Source organism: Vitis riparia, chromosome 7, assembly GCF_004353265.1.
Source record: "Vitis riparia cultivar Riparia Gloire de Montpellier isolate 1030 chromosome 7, EGFV_Vit.rip_1.0, whole genome shotgun sequence".
NCBI lineage: Eukaryota > Viridiplantae > Streptophyta > Magnoliopsida > Vitales > Vitaceae > Vitis > Vitis riparia.
Window position 1 is genome coordinate 8798213 of NC_048437.1, and position 20173 is coordinate 8818385.

General features: G+C 39.5%; 3 protein-coding genes across 3 annotated transcripts; 1 reads left to right on the forward strand and 2 right to left on the reverse strand.

Annotated features, from left to right (window-relative positions):
* Positions 1-1780: 1780 nt before the first annotated feature.
* LOC117919153 (cytochrome P450 CYP82D47-like) lies at positions 1781-4607 on the forward strand. Its single transcript, XM_034836250.1, has 3 exons — positions 1781-1926; positions 2056-3195; positions 3731-4607. Exons 2-3 carry the CDS (start codon positions 2239-2241, stop codon positions 4376-4378), a joined length of 1605 nt encoding a protein of 534 aa, XP_034692141.1. The 5' UTR covers positions 1781-1926; positions 2056-2238; the 3' UTR covers positions 4379-4607.
* A 3620-nt stretch (positions 4608-8227) lies between these two features.
* On the reverse strand, positions 8228-15541 carry LOC117918341 (extra-large guanine nucleotide-binding protein 1-like). The gene is made up of 9 exons (XM_034834912.1): positions 15381-15541; positions 13796-15255; positions 13568-13705; positions 13381-13485; positions 13095-13280; positions 11822-12002; positions 11441-11685; positions 10298-10461; positions 8228-9257 (listed from the first exon to the last, which is right to left on the reverse strand). The coding sequence occupies exons 2-9, from the start codon at positions 15107-15109 to the stop codon at positions 8669-8671; spliced, it is 2922 nt and encodes a 973-aa protein (XP_034690803.1). The 5' UTR covers positions 15110-15255; positions 15381-15541; the 3' UTR covers positions 8228-8668.
* Positions 15542-17316: 1775 nt separating this feature from the next.
* Positions 17317-19138, reverse strand: LOC117917908 (protein JINGUBANG-like). Its single transcript, XM_034834377.1, has 2 exons — positions 19056-19138; positions 17317-18918 (listed from the first exon to the last, which is right to left on the reverse strand). Exon 2 carries the CDS (start codon positions 18915-18917, stop codon positions 17538-17540), a length of 1380 nt encoding a protein of 459 aa, XP_034690268.1. The 5' UTR covers position 18918; positions 19056-19138; the 3' UTR covers positions 17317-17537.
* Positions 19139-20173: the final 1035 nt, after the last annotated feature.

The window sequence follows — 20173 nt, forward strand, 5'->3', positions numbered from 1 at the left end:
TTATCAACAATAATACGATATAATTTTTCTTGTATATGTTATTAAATGGGTCAAGCAGGGGTGGATTGAGGCAACGCCCAAGCGGGCCACTTGCTTTGGAAAATATAAGGAAAAAAAATAAATTTCCAAGGGGAATCAAACCCGAACCTAGTGTTTCTTCCATCAATGGATTGAAATATCGATAAACACAGATATATCAGTATTTACATTTTGCGGATATATCGGAAATATTGATGGATATTTTTACACAAATATCAGTGAGACAAAAATTATCCAAAATTGATGAGAATGCTTAGAAAAATCCAAAGAATGATAAAATAAACAAAAATATACATGTTAAAGTTATTTTATAAGTGTAATTGACATAAATATAGTTTTACAATACTTGGATTTTAGGAATATAAAATATAAATTTTGTAATTGTACACTTTTAAAGTTAGAATTGAGTTAAGAAATATTTGATTTTATTAAATGAAAACTATTTACACATAAACATAATACATATGACATTGTAATAGTCCTTAATACTAACATGAAGATCGATGTGGTTCTATCATATTGCTAGATGAAGGGAGTTCATCTTGTTGAAAACAATATTCACACTAGGACATGGAGTTTTGATAGTATTGATTGTAAGTACGAACATGTCATACATAAATGAGATAAATATAAAAATTAGTTAAAAATAAAATAATAATATAGATTTAAAATTAAAAGATAAATTAAAATTGAATAATAAAAAAAATAAAAAAAAGGATAAATATTTTTTAAAAAAACTTTCAAAAAAATATCTGATATTTCCCCGACCGATATATCATCGATATTTTGACAAGCTTCCTTCGCTGCTCCGTATGTCGTTTCACGCTCAATTTTTTCGTCGATTTATTAGTTTCAAACCGATATATTACTGATTTTATCGTTTTTTTTTTTTTTCGATATTCCTTCCGTTCGATAATCGGTGTTAAATTTCATTTTGAAGCCACCCGATATCCGATATATTGGCGAAATATCGCTGATAAAATCCGATTTTCAATCCATGCTCTTATCCACTAAAAAGTGTTATGATTGGCTATTAACCTAAAACCCACGTATTTTGTAATTGACAAACTTTATATATGCTTTAAAAGTTACCCCTGAACTGGAATCCTTTCTCTACCACTACATCAAGCTACGGTATTGAAAAACAATTTTGAAATTGTTTTTCAATACCATACCTCCACATATTATTTAATGAAATATAAAGATTGGATAAAAGTTATAGTAAAAGATTAAATAAAAGTTATTAAAATGGATAATCAAGATCTCATCTTATATATTAAATGCTGCAAAGCAATTCCCGGTTGCCTACCCATGTGGTACCGTGGAATTCTCCCACTAAACGACACTTACAAAAGCCTTTCTTTTGTTTTTATTTTTATTTTTTATTACCTACCCATGCCGGACCGTAGAATTCTCCCTCTAAACGACACCTAGGAAAGACTTTTTTTTGGAACTATTGTTACGGGGTTCTTATCCTTGACTTCGATAATGCGGCCACCAAGTCTCTTGTTCATGCATCCTGATGAGTCATGTTTGGCAGGATCTTGCTGGTCAATCCAACATGGTTGCTATATTTATCACTAAATAAACCCCATGTATTTAAGAAGTTCCAAGATAAGCTGACACCCGTGTTTGAAAGGACAGGCATGTGGATGAATCAGATGGTTAAAAAAGCGACTCCAGGTTGTTGCTAAGGAAACCTTGCGGCTTTTTCCACCCGACCCAATCACCAAGCTTTGTAGTCGGTCTGGTGCCATAGAGGACTGCACTCTCACAACTCGTCAAGTTCTAATTGCATTTTATGCAAGAAGGGTTCAAAAGGAAAGATGTAGATCAACAAACTTCAATTTCACCCGACTTTTTTCACTTGCTTGTAGATGGTCCATGGTGATTGATTTTTTTCATATCAAATGACAATTGCAACAGACTAGGATTAGGAGATTGGAATTTTTGGATTACAGGAAACGTAGCACAAGAAATAAGCTAAATCTAACTTGATTCTATGGTTGAATTTAGGCTCTTGGCAAGTCAAATCAGTTTTTCGGAAAGACCAAATCAGCTATCTCATTCCGCATGTATCTCGAGTTAACTCATCTTATTTCTTTGAAGTCAATGACTACCTCATGACAACACTAAAGAGGACTTCCACCAAGGCACAAACTTACATGCAGTTGAACCCATCTAGCTACTTCGACTCTGATGGAAACCCTGCTCCGATTCCTCTTGCCTCTGTTTTCTAGCCTCCTTGTAGTGGTGATTTCCATCTGCTTTTATCGATTAAATATCAAAGCTGCTTCTAATGCAAAAAGATGCACTGCTCCTCAAGCAGGTGGGGCTTGGCCTATCATCGGTCACCTGCACCTCTTTGGTGCTCAGCAGCTGACCCACAAGACACTGGGAGCCATGGCCGACAAGTATGGACCGGTTTTCACTATAAGGCTTGGATTGAATGAGATTTTAGTTTTGAGTAGTAGTGAAATGGCTAGAGAGTGTTTCACTACTCATGACAGAGTCTTCTCCACACGACCAAGCGTCACTGCATCAAAAATACTGGGCTATGACTTCGCTATGTTTGGCTTTGCTCCTTATGGATCTTACTGGCGTGAGATGCGGAAAATAGTCACAATCGAGCTTCTATCAAATCACAGACTCGACATGCTCAAGCACATACGTGCTTCAGAGGTGAGGACTTCAATAAGAGAACTCTATGAGATGTGGGTTAGTGAGAGAGACACGGATGGCAGAGTATTTGTGGATATGAAGCGATGGTTTGGAGATTTGACACTAAATTTGGCGGTGAGATTGGTGGGAGGGAAGCGCTATTTCGGCGCTGGTGCTGATACCAAGGGAGGAGAGGGACGAAACTGTCAAAAAGTGATCAGGGATTTTGCGCATCTGTTTGGGGTATTTGTGTTGTCAGATGCAATTCCATTTCTCAGTTGGTTGGACTTGAAAGGACATAAGAAAGCCATGAAGAGAACTGCTAAAGAACTGGACAGTCTCTTTGGAGGGTGGCTGCAGGAGCATAAAGAGAAGAGATTGTTGGGTGGGGAAGGCAAGGATGATCAAGATTTTATGGATGTGATGCTGACAGTTCTCGAAGATGTCAACTTTTCTGGTTTTGATGCAGATACCGTTAACAAGGCTACTTGCCTGGTAAGTACTATGCCTACTAGACTGACAAAATTGTCCCCAAATTTATCATGTTGATGGCAAAAACATGCATTTCACTTGGCAGTCCCTCAGATGTCTCTGTTTCAAACCACCGACGGAAACCAAATTTTGGCATGCATATGTTCTTTTTGGCCACTGTGATCTGCTAACCAAAAACATCTAAAATTAGTTGGTTCATTGAATCTAGCACTGCACAAACTTGTTGGAACAAGTATGTAAGAGAAATTAACTAACTTATCTAAATGAGACAGTAGTACTTAAGGAAATGACAATAGAAAATCCTCATGCCCATCCTCATTGTCCAATCTTCATACAGCAGCAATTACAGATAAGTTCTCTTTCCAATAATCTAGATACAACAACAAATAAGTTCTGATTTTATTTTTGTTTATTATCATTATGTGTTTTTGATCCTTAATGTCATCAGTCTTGTTCTTTTTGTTCCTAGTAATCTCAACATTTGACCAAAGTTTAATAACATAGAGGGTGTGACCCAAACTCTACCTTCCCTTGGCAGAATCTCATCCTAGCAGGAAGTGACACCACGAAGGTCACTCTTACCTGGGCCCTATCTCTACTACTCAACCACCCCCATGTGTTGAAAAAAGCTCAGGCCGAGCTGGACATCCAAGTTGGCAAGGACCGGCAGGTGGATGAATCAGATGTCAAAAACCTTGTATACCTCCAGGCTATAATCAAGGAAACGCTGCGTCTTTATCCAGCTAGCCCGATCATCACTCTTCATGCAGCAATGGAAGATTGCACCCTTGCAGCTGGCTATAACATTTCAGCTGGCACACAAATTATGGTGAATGCATGGAAAATTCACCGTGATGAGCGTGTGTGGTGCAACCCAAAAGAGTTTCAGCCAGAGAGGTTTATGACAAGCCATAAGGACACAGATGTGAGAGGTCAGCATTTTGAACTTATCCCTTTTGGCTCTGGTAGACGATCATGCCCGGGAATATCACTTGCTCTACAAGTGGTGCATTTCGCCCTGGCTAGCTTGCTACATAGTTATGAAGTAACAAAGCCATCAGACGAAGACGTGGACATGACTGAAAGCTTGGGTCTAACAAATTTGAAAGCAACCCCACTTGAAGTTCTCCTTAGTCCACGCCTCAAAGCAGAGCTTTACAGACAGTGGATTGGAGTAATCGAATAGCAAAAGTAGCATGTACAAAGTAAATAAATAAGGCTTTAGACCATCACATGAGGTGTTCTGTGGGATGCAAATTAAGATTAGTAGTGATGTATATGCATTTGATCAGTTGGTTCTTTATGATGCACATGAATCAATCTCTTGTTTTTACTCAGGGAAGCTAGATCATTATCCCTTGAAAACATAACCGATCAAGAAAGTTTATAAAGTCATTATGCAATTGTTTCACATATATCACATGTATAACATTTCTCTAAAACATATTAGTGATTCGAGGGGTGCCCTTCCTTATGATAAACTCATTCATTCAACAGAAGGGATTCACTCATTTTTCTGATTTTTTTTCATTGGAGAAAAAGATCATGTACACACTCTTACAAACAAAGGCTGCTGAGTTAAACTTATCCAGTGGTATAACATCAGAAACTTGGACCAGGTATGCAAGCTAAGGTTGCTGTTAGAAAAGCAAAACATCATTGATAATGGTAGCAGAACCTTAAAACCACATTGTATAAAAGCATACTAAATCCATGTATGGGACAACTATATTCATTTGGCATCTAATGTAGCATAAAACATCGAAAATTACTCATTCTTCATAGGATGTCCGAACCTGTGATCTTGCCTATAACGAGGGACTGAATTCTTACCTCAACTGCTAAATCGGTTACCAGAATTTGCCTGTCAATATAACAGATGCCCATGTCAATTGAAAACATACTGCATCAACATAATCTAGGATTTATTCTCCTGAATGTGGCCCCGGAAACAGTATGTCTTAGGAAAAGAACCGCATGTAGGTTCCAAGGTCAAGTCAGAACAGAGCATATTAAAGCATTGGATGTTCGGGTAACATAGCACAGGTGGCTGCCTCTATAATAAGCGTGACTCACTGTAGCTACCATGTAATCCGGAGCACGGATTCCTGCTACTTCCAATGTTCTAATCAATAGATTCAACTCATCTCTTCCGAAAGGATATTAAGCCTAGTAGACTGACAACCCCCCTTGCTCTGTCGCATTACATTCAGATGCTTAAATCACATGGGGATACTGCCCCATCCAAAAGAACCAGTACCTCTCTTTTCCAAGATTTTATTCACCAGTAAATCAAATGGAGCCTGAGACCCACCCAACCATTCGAATTCTAGAAAATATCAAACTAAAACATGCAGGACTTCCAAATTGAATTACACTATCCTCGAACATAACCCCACCAAAGAAAACATCCTAGGCTAGGTAAAAAGCAGAGATCAAAACGTAAATAGTACAGTATATCACATCATGGGCCTTTGGTGCTGATTGGGAATTTAATAACCCAGTGAAGAGGTGAGTTCATCCACAACTGCAAATATGACTGTATGCAAAGTGATATGAAATTGGTTGCAGCATCCAGAATTTTATGCCCAGGATAACCCATTCGAAGAAGCCAGGAATTCAACCCATTGTTTAAAAAAAATGAAGAAATCAACAAGAAGACTTCATTTTGAAGGTTCGAGAAGGAGAGAGACACAAAATGAAAGAGGGGTTCTTAAATAACATGTCGAAAATGTTTCATTTGTTTGGTTAGTGTTCTTAGCTGTGTAGGATGCGAGCCACATGGGAGGGTGAAGTATCAATAATTTGGGGGAGAATGAGAGGTGAGAAGGGATTGGAGTAACCGAGTAAGTGAGGGAGAGTGAGTGATTATATTTTTATTTGTCATTGTCTGGCTTTGATCCTTCATATGATGAAAATTGCCATTTATGTAACTAGTATTAATCCACATCTGATCAAACCTCAATTAACATACATAGAGGGTGCCCTTTCCATTTCTACCTTCCCACGCATGCTAATGGCAAACTCATGTTTTGGCAGAATCTTATTAGAGCAGGAGGTGACACTGACGCAACCGCTCTCTCTTGGGCCTTAACTTTACTACTCTAACAACCGCCATGTGTAGAGAAAGGACAGCGTGTGGATGAATCAGATGTCAAGAACTTTGTTTACCTCAAGGATACACTGCGTCTTCATCCACCTAGCTCAATCATCGCCCATCATGCCACGATGGAGGACCTGCACGCTTGTAGATCGCTACAGCATCTCAGCAGGCACACACATTATGGTGAATTCATTGAAAATTTACCGGGAGGGTCAGAACTCTGAGCTCATTCCCTTTGGCTCTCAGGCTCTGGTAGATGATCATGCCCAGGGATATCTCTTGGTCTACAAGCGGTGCATTTCACACTAGCTGGGTTGCTACATAATTATCAAGTAGAGATGCCATTAGATGAAGCCGTTGATGACTGAGAGCTTCGGTAGAGCTTTGGTCTAACAAATTTGAGAGCTACCCCGCTTGAGGGTCTCCTTAGTCCACATCTTAATTCAAAGCTTTATGGAGAGTAAATCGAGCGATTAACTAGCCCAAACAGCGTGTGCAGTGTAAATAAATAAGACTAAAGAGCATTTGGGTCTATTGGTTGGTTGTTTATGATGTCTTAGTCGCTAATTTTAATCCCACAGGGTGGATCTTTATCTCACGGACAAAGCGACAAAGGCTGGTAAGTTAACATCACAACTAAGACCAGTTTTGTCCACCTATGGTGCAGATGGCACATCATAATTTTTATGCAAAGCATATAATAATAATAAATAAATAAATAAAACTTGCAATCAAATATGCACATAGTACAGATTTCCTCAACCGCCAGACAGAAAGAAGAACGTATCACTACACCTAAATGCTTCTCTAACTTCAGCTTTTGTATGTTTTCATGGAATGCTTAAGAGGTTTGCTGAAAGTTGCAGGGAAATTGAACCATCAATTTTGAAAATTTTTAAACATAAAATTGTAATTGGCAATTATAACTTTAAATTTAAGCTTAAAACCATAATTGGTAACTATGATTTTAAACTTAAATTTAAAATCATATTCATCAATTACGATTTTAATCATTTTAAAAAAAATTTTAAATTGTAATTGCCAATTATAATTTTATGACATGGATGGAGCGCACTAGTTTGGGAATTAGTTTGAGAATGAAATTACTTGGTGAATTTTTTTTTTCTTTTTAAAGAAATCATTTTTACTCAAAACTCAATGTGAGCCCCAGTGGAATTATACGACCCCATTTTAAGAAAACCTAAAATTCAGCATGACAGATGTGAAAACAAAATAACACAACCAGAATGACATGGTTTGATCTAGGGAGGGCTAAAACCAAGGGTGCAGTGGAGACACGACACAAGACCAAGCTGTGGCTGGCACCATTTGAATCATTTACTTTTGTTGAAAAAAGGTTCAACTGTTTTGAGGGGGCGAGCAGAAGTCCCAGATGTTCACAGCAGTGTTCTAAACAGAGGATATATGACCGAAGCTGGGAGCCATCTTCTGGGTCACACAGAATATAACCTGCACCCCAGTCGTGCACCAGGTGTTATTGTGGGGCACTTCGGTGCCAACTCCCTCGGCCTCCAGAATCTTGTTATTAACTAAGGCATCACAGCTCAGGGCAGATGAGTTGGAACCCAGATATGGCTTCAAATTTCGAGTGCCCCCTTCTCCTGGAACTCGAGAGAATTGACAAGCTATAGTTGGCATACCAATTCAAAGGCAACTTACACCATGTTGAGTAGAGCATCATACCTCTTTGGAAGCAGATGGCAGGACATCCTACTGCCCCTGACGAAGGATGACCCCATATAGAAGCACCAAAAGGCAGCCCACTTGTAAACAAATGGGTGAAAAGGGGTATATGCAGTTCAATTATTGCTGTTGCAAAAAACAAATCTCCAGTTAAGAGTCAAGCCATTGCCCGCCAACCAGCCCACTCACATGTATACTTTCTTCGTCCACAATCAAAACTCAACAAAGAGGATGGAAGGGATAGGTTTCCATAATTGGATCAGATGCATTTTCATATTATATTACAAATGAATATTGTTGAATTGTATTGGAAGGTGGCACAGCTACACAAACATGGTACAAAATCACAACATCAAAATATACTCTCATCCATATAAAAGGACAACAAGATTTAAGAGTTCCACCTGAATCTGTGTGGCAATCTGCTAATACCCCAACAAATGCTGAATAGCAGATGAGCAGCAGGACTTTTGGAATGACACCTCTCAATTAGTCTTCACATTCTTTTAAAAGCTGGAATATCTCATGGACAGCAGCAAAACATACCAGAACCAATTGCCGCTTATCAACCTCTTCTATTGCTCATTACAATGACCTAATATATACACCGGCAATGATAAACATAGACCAGAATAGGACCCACATTTACAAGCCTTTCTGATTTAGACTTCAATGAGAGAAGGAGCTTGGCTCAGTGCTATAAACTGAGTCGCTCAAGCTGAAGTTGGCCCTCTCTTCATCCCACTTCAGAATCTCTCTTGCATACTTCAAAGTTTCATCAACACTATTTAGCTCCAAACCCTTCACCAGAGAAACATATAACTTCCGGCCAGTGAGAGAGGAGTAGAGTGTCTTGAACCTTACAGCAATATAGTGGAAAGCTAGCTGACCCAATGAGGGGCTATTATTGATATTATTACTGTTGCTGTTCGAGCGGTTACGGCTGACTACTGGATGGAAATCCTCAAACCAGTCACACTGGGTTAGTGGAACCCGTTCTATCTTTTCCTCAAACAGGTCAAATTTATTTAGTATCAAAAGAAAGTCCATCTGCTCAAAAGTTGGATGAGTAACAATGCTCTCAAATAACCTCTGGCTCAGCATCATCTTGTTCACCAACGACCCATTTGCATCATAGGAATATTGATCATAATCATTCAAGGAAACACAAAATATGACAATGCGGACATCTTCAAACATCTCTAGCCACTTGCAGTTTTCCCCAAGACCTCTTGCTTGCACTCTAATTAGTTGGTATCTGAGTATGAACAGAAAAAAGAAGACTACTAAGGATAACTGACATTGATACTGGTTAGAAGTTGACAAAAATTCACATCATTGTCAGAGGTATGAGAAATCAAGAGTAAATCAAACAACAGAGCATGAAGAATTTGAGTTTGTCAATCCATGGCATGGTATCTGCAAAAAAAAAGGGGGGGGGGGGGGGGGGGGGGGAGAGGAGGAAATCCAATTCTCCACGATAATCATTGTGCCTAGGCAACATTCTAAGATGATTGGCCTTTCTACCCAAACAGGTTCAAATTGATACAGCATATCCAGTACTTACGTACATTAAATCATGTTGGGTCAAAACATGTGCAATTTTCCATAGTAAGGACCTTCTAATGGCCAAATCCACCCCACTAAAAGCATGCCAAAAACATGCCACAGGTCCAACTTAAGATATTAAAAGACTCGCATAACCAAATGATATATAGGCATGACCACCAGGCACCTGTTGCTTTGTTATCCAGGAGTCACCAAGGGGGACCTAATTACCAGTTACCATCACCTGACTTAGAACTCAAAGTGAATGGATTAGTGATCTAGCTAGGTGGGACGAAGCCTTGATTAGGTCACTATTTGTTTGGACCAGGATATTGAACCTCACAAGATGATCCTTATTTCCATATCAAGAATTCTGTATCCTTTTTTTGCCACAATTATTTGTGCTTTTCTATCCATTCATAAAAACTTTGGATAAAAATGCACCACCCAAGATGTGTTATTTTTTTCTTCAAATATCAAACATGAGCAGCTTTTCATGCATTGACTGCTCCTCCTCTTTATTGGTTATTAAAGCCAAAAACTCCCTTTTGCAGAATGGAATCTGACAGGGCTAAATGGGACAGCACTGCATTTGCACCCCGGGGTCTTCTGTTTATCAGAAACTGAGCTCCAGACACACTCTATAACAGAAGTTACAGGATATAGGTATTTAGTAACAGCTATGATGAGAGAGGCACAGGACCACTTAAAGTGCAAGGTACTTCTACACATGTAACAAGTAATACTTACCTAAGCAGAGAATCATGCAGATCAGCTGTATCAATATCATCACCAGGTTCTGACTGTGGAAATGAGAAGTCCACACAAGCAAGCCCATTGGATGAAGTAACCCCCTCGGCATATAGGATGTCCACATCTGAGGGTTCATAGTCTGTTCTCAATATATCAACGGCCTAACCAGGAAAAAAACCCAGAAATATTAAAAATAAACTTCAAAAGTTTGTCATAATCATCACTAAACTGCAAGGGTAACAAAAAACACAAAAACAGGAAGAAAAAAAAAATAAAAACCAAATAGCAGGACACAAACTATGCTATTATCCTGGTTGAGGTAGCTTGACAGCTTGATGAAATGGCTGGTACACAAACCAAGTATCCAGTAGCTTCTTGACCTGTTTCATTGGCCTAAACAAGCTGAGGTTGAGTGTGTATAGCAAAATGAGCCGAATTCTAGTGAGCTGTATGCTCTCCTATTTTACAGTGATAGACCTCACTTCCTTTTGTTATTATTTTTTTCCACATGGAAAGGGAAAATGTTCCTCATCCTTATTTCTTCTCAATGCTCTTGGCCTATATGACCATTCAAAATCTTACCATGAAATCTAAATATTTAAAAAATTATCAGCTTAAAAAATTAAATCCTAGCTTTTTCTTAATATAGCAATGACATGAATTATGGTCAGGAAGTCAATTATACATCCTCAAACAACTCTTTGTTACCAAACTTAGCTTGGTTCGAGGTGGTTTCAGTAGTTCTCTTACTATTATTCATAGCAGATTCTAATGCATACTTCCTCCTGCTTAATGGCATCCCTTGTTGCTTGTTTGCTTTCCTTTTCCTTCTCTCTGAGATTCTGAGGCAATATTACTATATAGGATATAGCTCCAACATTTATGCCAAACAACTGACAAGCATTAACAGAGAACCATAATCATGTTTTAGCCAATCCCAAGGTATGTTACAATTAGATTTCTTTTCCTGTTTTTTCGATTTTGTGCACCTCTATATTATCCAGCTACAAGCAACTACTAGAAATGCACAAACATCAACAACCTTCAGTCACATACAATTAAACTGCAAGCAAGTTATTAATTCAGTGAGAAGTTTTTAAAAAGCCAAACCCAGTAAAGGAAAATGAAACATGATCTCACCCGCTCCAAGAAATAACTAGCAACACTAGGTAGCATTTCCAATTCACTTCTCCGCTTGTATGTGGCCTGAATGGCTGCATCATTCCACAACTCCTCCACCAAAGGTGCATATTCACGAGTAGCAGCTGGAAAAATGGCTTCCAAATTACCTGCCACCATAGTTTTGAGAAGCCAATCGGAGAACGCTTTCAACCTTGTTCCAATAGAATAGATTGTTTTGTCATCATTTTCATCATCAGTATTCCCTGTTGGTTAACCAGAAACTCTCCTCAGACACATTATGCACATTTTATAAACAACATACCAATGGCAATATAGTCACAGCAAGAGTAAGCCCCAGACATTTTTGCCATAATAAATTCTGGACTAAAGAATAAATACCTATGGAGTCAGATTTATGATAAGACTTCCTTTTTCTCATTTCAATCAGGATTTCATCTTCAAATCTCTCACGGCCCTCAAGGAGTATACCAAGATAGCCATACACATTGCTCTGAATCTTCAACTTTATATTTTCACGCTCATCTTCTGAGAAAGGAGTGGCTTTATAAAGAATCTTGGCCTGGATCAAGCAATAAATTTAATAAATACAATGGTCTCTAAGTAGAATCAACAAATTGTAAACATGTTAACCTGCCACCATGTCTACAGTAACAGATATAAAAGAAACTCCATGCACCATCCACTTTCAACTTGCATTCATGGTTTATGTATGAGCTAATATGCATATGCATCCAGTAGACGAGTATTATACCAACACTGATATTCAAAAATCACCTGTACTGGATAAAACATCATTTATTTAACCATGTTAAAATAAATTACCATATAGACCTAAAATTTCACATGGATCAGCAGAATATACCACAGTGGTGACAAATGGGAAAAAGGACACACATACATGTGTGCTCACATGAATATATGCTACCAACCAACAAGAAGCTGGAGCCAAATGGGGAATGGAAGCAGCAGAGCACCCAATGCGGAATATCTGTAAATTGCATATAGGAGATGTATATGCAAGAATATCTGCACAGGCATTTTTTTTCCTTTTTACCTATATCTAATTCATCCTTACAAATTATTTGTACCTAATTTATCTTGCAGTTTAAAGTTTTAACTTCTTGCCACAATTCTTCGTTATTATCAACAAAGCATGTTTGAAAATAACAAACACACATCATATGAGAAACACCGTTTTGAAATGATATCACCCACCAAGTCAATAAAATCTCTCACTGCTATTGATATTAAGCAAGAAGGTTAGAGAGAGAATGGATTTTTACAATCCGGGTAAGATCACCAAGTTTCTTGAGATTGAACCGTTAAAATAGCAGTACTGTGCATTACCACACAACTAACAAAATGGAAAATAGCAAATCCCAAGGTGAACATGGTATGACAATTATATCATATAGAACCAAAATGACAGAAAATGGAGCTACATGGCATTTAGTAAAGTAGTCAGATAATTATCAAATAAACAAAAAATGATGGGTTTTAAAAGTTCATTCCACAATTTGCCTCTTGGCATTCTCTATATACTTCTGGTGTGTGTGGGTTGCATCCCCATGTCTTTGCTAGTGGCCTTTAATCTATTATTTCTTATTTGCTTGTAGGAAAAAAGAAGTTGATACTACAATTTCGAAGCTACCTGCTTAAATATGGTGCTCGTCCCAGATCCATTATTTCCAATTAAAAGAAGCTTCTGAAGTGTTCTCTGCTCAAGGTAGTCAGGGACAGCTCTGGTAACAAAATTATTCACTTGTTCTCCACTAGGACTTAAAAATTTTGAAGGAACTGGCAGTGACAAGACAGCACAAACCAACTTTGTTCCAGCCTGCATTAGAACTTAGTGATAAATAAAGGTCTGAAAAGTGAATGGCTATGTAAGAGGTTAAAAAACAAAAAATCACTGCATATTCACATACAAATCACACCTTGCCCCAGATATACCCTTTTGTATTCTTCTGTCCCTCTTCCTGGTATGATCCATCCTCATTTACCCAAAAGTGTGGGTTGCCAGCACACTGCACTCCTGCTAACTGCAATGTTCAACAAATGGTCTTAATAACAATTTTGTATTAAGCTTTTCAATATAAATTTAGCATGCCCAGAAATTTCAACCTGTAACATTCGTAGCTCTACTTTTGTGATCTCCCGACCATTAATGAAAACTTGTGTGTTTCCATTGCTAGCATTAGCCCTAATGGGACCTCCAACACTTAGATTGGGGCTAATGATCTTAGATGGCTTCTGTCCTTCCTGTAAAATTTAAAACAAGCATCAAGTTCCATTCAAAACAATTATGAAACAAAATACCAGAACAAAATGTCTGAAGGTAATCACATTCACCTTTCCCCAAAGGCCAGATACTTTATCATACCAATAATTTCCTGGCTTTAATTTCTTTGGTGGGTTTGGGCAGTTCTGTAATAAAACTAGCTCCTCTTGAGAAAGAGGCTTTTCGTTCACACAGACATATTCTGGAGGCAGCTGATTTGTTTCACACATTTTCTCTGACTTCATTATTTGTCTAACTTCCAACTCATTAAGCAAACGCTTGAGCATTCGAGAGCATTTTCCCAAGTTTCCCCGTTTTGACTCATCAATTGGATATCCAATGCAGGTAACACACTTCCTTCCTTCTGGCATAGACCCCATAGCTCTAAGCACACAATTACTACAATACTTTGCATCACAAACAATGCAAACCTCCTTTTCTGTAAATCTGCTCCCCTTAAAGCATCGATAGCATGACCCCTTCTTTCCCTTAGTTTCAGGTTCCTTTTTTGGCCGCACAATTTCAGGTTCAGCAGAACTAAATTCCTCATTAGTATCATCATCCAACGCAATACCCCGAAAACTAACAACTGGTGTTCGCCTGACATCACAACCGGGTTCATTACTGCAGTCCCCAGCCTTAAGAGAAGAAACCCTAGAAGATGGATAATCTAAGCTCACTTGTGACTCGGTTGAGACCCAATCGGGAGCATTCAAGTCATTGAAGTCTAAACTCTCTTTGCAACCATTTGAAACCTCAAATGCACCTGAGCTCCCTGATAAATCCCGTGATTTGTACAGCCTGTCAGAAAACTCTATGGTACCTGAGCTTCCAGCTCCACCTAATAGCTCATTCGAATGTTCACGGCTACTGGAGGAAGACCCCACTGTTGCCAAGGCTTTGATCGCATCCGACAGTTCACTGGAACCATAACGATTATCTGAAAACTCCAGGGCACCTGAGCTAGTTAACTCACCCGACAACACGCATTCATGACCAGCTGCTGCTCTTTCCTCATAGGCAATCACAGAAGTTGGAGAAACAGTTGCTTCAGAACCTAAATCTAGTTCCTTGGATACACACCCACCATCATCTTCACTTCCGCGCTCGAAAGCAATCACGGAAGTCGGAGAAACAGTAGATTTAGAACCCAGCTTTATCTCTTTCGACAACATCTTACACCGAGGATCTGGTGCCAACAGCGGCTGGACAACCGGCAAAGACAATTTATCAGAGAGAGATACCTGGGCGACTACCGTGGCCACCGGAATTTTCTCGACATTGATCGGAACGGCCCGAGGGATATCATAAGTAACAGGTGGGCCATGGTACTCCATGGCAAACGAGTACGGACCATCATCATCGACCCCAGTTTCCGACGGCATTATCCTCTGATACAAACCCTAATTACTTCCAAGTCTCGCTTTGTTTCCACAGGTTCAGAACCCAATTAAGCGCACTAAACCACTTGAGCTTGCCACTTAGCTCAACAGTGCCAAGAAGCAGGGAGAACCCTAACCCTAGCCTCCAGCTATTGTAGACAACAAACAGTAGCTTAACTTATAAGTCCAAAAGGAAAGAAAATTCATGGAATAAGACAAGACAGATTATAAAGTGCAAGAAGATGAGCGAAAAATGGATATGAAATTTTCTTACCAGCAGACGTGAGTGGAGAGGAAAGGAATCGAGGAGGAGACGACAAACGATGAGAAATCCAAAGCGGGGCGTTTGGGAGGAGGGAAAGTTGTGATGGGAAAAAAAGTGTGGGGAAGAGGAAAAGGACAGCAAAGGAAAACCAGGACTGTGGTTTTGAGTGGAATCTTTTTAACTTTTCTTTAATTTTGGTTTGTTGGAGGAAAGCTCATGAAGTTGTTTGTATGTGGACCCATTTCGAGGGAGGTTTTGGTCTTTTTACATTGTGGGTCCGTGTGGGGTACTGTGACTCGCCAGTCTGGACCAGTGTAGGTTAGCCTCTGCACGGTGGTCCTGCGCCTACCCCTGCATTTCCTTCTGAATTCTCTCCCAAGTTCGAACCACCTGATGTCATGGGTCGCCCACCTCGCCTCAATCACAAATTCCTAATTATAAGCTCTTAAAAGGTTTTTAAGTGCTTGCACCCAACGAGGCCAAACAAAATAATTGTCACTCCTCCGTTTGCTACGGGCCCAAGTCTACACTTATGATAAAAAGTGATGGTTTTAACCTATCATTATTTTCCTTTTTCCCTTTCTGTTTTTGGGATTCTAAAAAATCTAGATGAGATTTATTTTGGGATAAAGATATTTAGACGTATAATAAAGCCAAAAGTATTCACCAAAAGAGCACGCACCTTAGATTAAGCACCCAGTGACCAAAATTCAAAAGATGCCCCAATTTTAATCCACGACCTGGTAAAACCTTGAATACATCTCACGCAGCTATTTGGGAATTCGATGCTAAGTGGGAGGCTGCCTAATATCTACCGTTGGGGAATCTCCTATAAATAAATGTTATTGTCTCCATATTTATTCTAATTTCTCCCCTAAAACTAAACCTTGAGCAGGGTATCAAATCATGGCTGGAAAGTTAAGACTTTGATCACAGATTTAGTTGAAGATGCTTACGATTCAACCATGCCTTCAATGGGAAGCCAGCACTTGCAATCACCAACCTAATCAAAGATTAGGTCGGCACGCATCAGAAAAACCCACATCAATTTCTGTAACGCCGTCACGTTATGAGGAGGGCAGTTTCTGTCACGATTCACGATAACAATGCAGAACACGTGGTATCTGCTAAATACAAATAAGCAACACGCTAAGTACGATTAATGAAAGACTATTAGGAGTGAGTGGTGTTTTAGGTGGAGTTGCATTCAGTTCCCAAATTCCATGAATGTGGAGTTGCCTAATTATCATTCTCTACTTTATTAAAAACGTCATCAACTACTGCCATCCATAACTTAAAAGGGGAGCTGGGTTTGAAGAAGAATAACCCAACTGGTCTGGCTAGATTTGGTAAAACTAGGAGGCCGGAGACTTTACTTTTGGTTGGGTAAATGGTATATAGCTTTACTTCTCTTTTGGATCTAGTTCTTTGGCGCAAGCTTGATGCGTTTTAAGCAATGATTTTTAATGTAATTTAATAGCGCAATTGCTGCATAAATTTGTCTTCCTCTTTGAATCTGGCGGCATGATGAGGTTGGAAGATCAAGCGAAGTCTAATCCAGAATTTCAAAGGAGATAGGTTGCTTGAAAGGTCAGCTAGACAAAAGGTTCCTAACTTCCTATAAATTCACTAGGAGAAGACTTTGGGGGATACAATTCTTGCCCTAAATTGGTTTAATAATTCATACAACGCCAACGCCAAAACGACATGTCGTGTCATCATCCTTTGGATTTCACCCCTGATCAATGACAGGGAAACCCAATGCTACACTCCACAAAACAAATCCGCTGTCATCGTCCAGGACAAAACCAATCAGACAACCAATGTCATGAGAATTATCTTTTTGATTTTTCTGGGTGGTGGCAGTCTATGACTCTATGGCTATAGAAATGGCAATTCTACAACGCTATAAGCATAATATAACGAGGGATATGATGTCAAATAATTTATTTTCAACATGCATATTTTATAAATGGATTTTTTTTAAATGAACGTAACAGTAATCACTGAATCACCATGTAACAATTGTCAAAAGGAAATCCGGATGAAGGTACAAGTGTATTTACAACCAACAAAGTCCCTATCCACGCTTTGGATTTTCAATGAAGATTTAGCTTCTGTTTCACGAGTAAGTGGCACCATTAGGATCTAGACACGTGTATACCATCACCTTCTGCCCTGAGGAGAGAAGCTCTGAGACTGAGTCGACGGCGATGGGCTCGGCGATGAAAGCCCTTCTATCTGTCGGCGCTTTATCGAATCTATTTGCTGCAAATGAGGTGGTGCTAGCTCTGATACTCTCCACATCTTCACCGACTTGTCTAGACTGCCGCTGTACAGAATCCACCGCCTATCTGCTGCCGTCGATTCGATGTCGTCTTCAATGGCTAAGCACTTCACGGGCCCGTTATGGCCAGTCAACACCGCTAGGCACGAATGGTCTCCCTCCAATCTTCTCCACACGCATATGCCCATATCAGCTGATCCGCTGAAAACAAGGTTTCCAGCTGCCACCAAGCAGAGGACTGCAAGTTTATGGCCTCTCAGGATTCCGCCGTGAGAGAGATGCTTCTCTCGTTCCCAGAAATTGACAAGACCATCGGATGAGCCACAGTAGAGGAAGGTCGCCTCTGGATTAACGGCTAATGCCGTTACAGCGCATTCTTGCTTCAGCAGTGTTTGCGAGAAGAAATGCTTTGTTCCCTTTGCTTGTAACTCTCTCCTCCATACTTTGACGCTGCCATCGGCTGAACCGGTAAATACTAACCCGTCGAAGCCGGCTACGACGGCATTTACAGCATCGTCATGGACATTCACGGACTCCAAGCATTTGGAGTCAGAGATTCTCCACACTTTTATGGTTTTGTCCCAAGAGGCCGAGTATAGGAATTTTTTATCTTCACTCAAGCTGAGAGATGAGATGGCATCGAAATGCTTGATCCAGAGTGCATTACGATGCCGTCTCACTTCAACGTAATTGCTCGGATTCATGGAGCTCCTGATGTAATCTCTGAAAGTTGGTAGGGTTCCAACGCGCTTGTGGACGCTTGGATTCTTGGCTGAAACCTTCCAGACACGAATTTTACCATCTTGATGACCCGTAAAGATTTTCTCGCCCGAGATAATAATAGCTTTAACCAGTCCGCTGTTAGATTTGAACCCAGAAAACTCTTTCTGATTCTTCCACACGCGAATGTTCTTGCTATCAGACCCAGTATACAATAAATCACCAGAAGTAGCCAATGAATATATATGACCCTCTTCCCGAACAAGCGATCCCATGAGGCCATTGGGATAGTGATTCCCATTGGAAGGTGGTACTACATGAGAGGACCATGGAGACTTGGTATATGGAGATGATGCCCCTTCCCACGTGCCGATGTAAGGAGAAGCATCGCCATTGTGAGCCGGACTAGGCGCAGAACTCGCGCTGTTCCGGAAGGAAAAATCATCGTCCGGTGGTGCTGAATGCATTAAATTACCAAACGTTTGACGCTCCAGACTGTTCGATTCTTCTAACATTTTGCCTTGCGGGGAGTCTCTCATTCTATTATGCAGTGATCAATTAAAAAAAGAACCAAAAAATAAAGAAATTCAGGATAAATAAAGCGGAAAACCAGATATAAAGAAAGCCGAAAGCTTGAAAAGAGAAAGAGAGGAAAAGAGGGAGAGGGAGAGGTGAACCGAATCAAAGGTGGGAGAGGGAGACGACGACGTATATGAACTGAATGGAAAAGTCACAATGGCGGTGAACATCTTGATTGTGAGAGACCGACGTGTGTGGGGACGTGACGTAAATCTCACGGATGCGCCCACTATTCATGAAACCATTGTAACGGTAGTAACTCACTGATATTTTCTGGCGGTGGCTTTGCGACCTTGGCGGGTCATGCAGCCTCTGAAATCTTGCCACGTAAGGCAGAAAGGTCATGTCCTGGAAATGCCCTCTCTCTACCTTTGAATAAACTGTGGATAGCGCCCTGCGTTGGCAGTAGGTTGGCCATCGGCCTTCTACCCTTCCATGTCCATTTTTGGTTAATTTTTCGAAATGAGAAGGAAATGGTCGTGAAGCTGTGCGGCTGGGGCTAGACGTTTGACTTTCACTTTTTCACATGGAAATCGACATCTCCATGTGTGAACGTGGCGGTCAACGTTGTTAATGGCCATCTCCTGTTTTGGTACGGTGAACATTATTCCGTACCAATTTGAGAATCAGCCGTTTGAAATTGGTGTCAATGCCACAAACTAGACTTCGTATTTTAATTTGATATGGTGAGAGTAGATTGGTTGGTTACAAATTCTCTAGCCCAAAGGAATGCTTTAAAAGGCCACCATTGGAAAACCAAGAAAATAAAAGATTGTTGATTCTAAATAAAAATAATAACCATTGGATTGACCAACTCAAACTCAATTAGATAGAATTATTTTGAAAAATTGTTTAACATAATGTCAAAATTGTCCTTAGCCTTTACCCTAAAGTCAATAAATCTTGACTATTAAGCATGTCCTTTCATTGTAGATAATTTTAACCATTTTGGCATTTTCACTTTTCTAAATGGACCGGTATCATTTAATAAAACATGACTTTTTGCACCAATTCCTTCTAACTAAAATTTTCTTATAAATAAAGCAAAATTTATTATCTCTCTCTCCATTAATGGGATTTTCATTTACATTTGGTATATGATGGGATTACAAAGATAACAATATTTATCTTTCTTCAAAGTTTAATGTTAAGAATGATAATTCGTGTCACAGAGATGATCAACTCAACAACTATAGTATCATTAAATCAAAAGGCT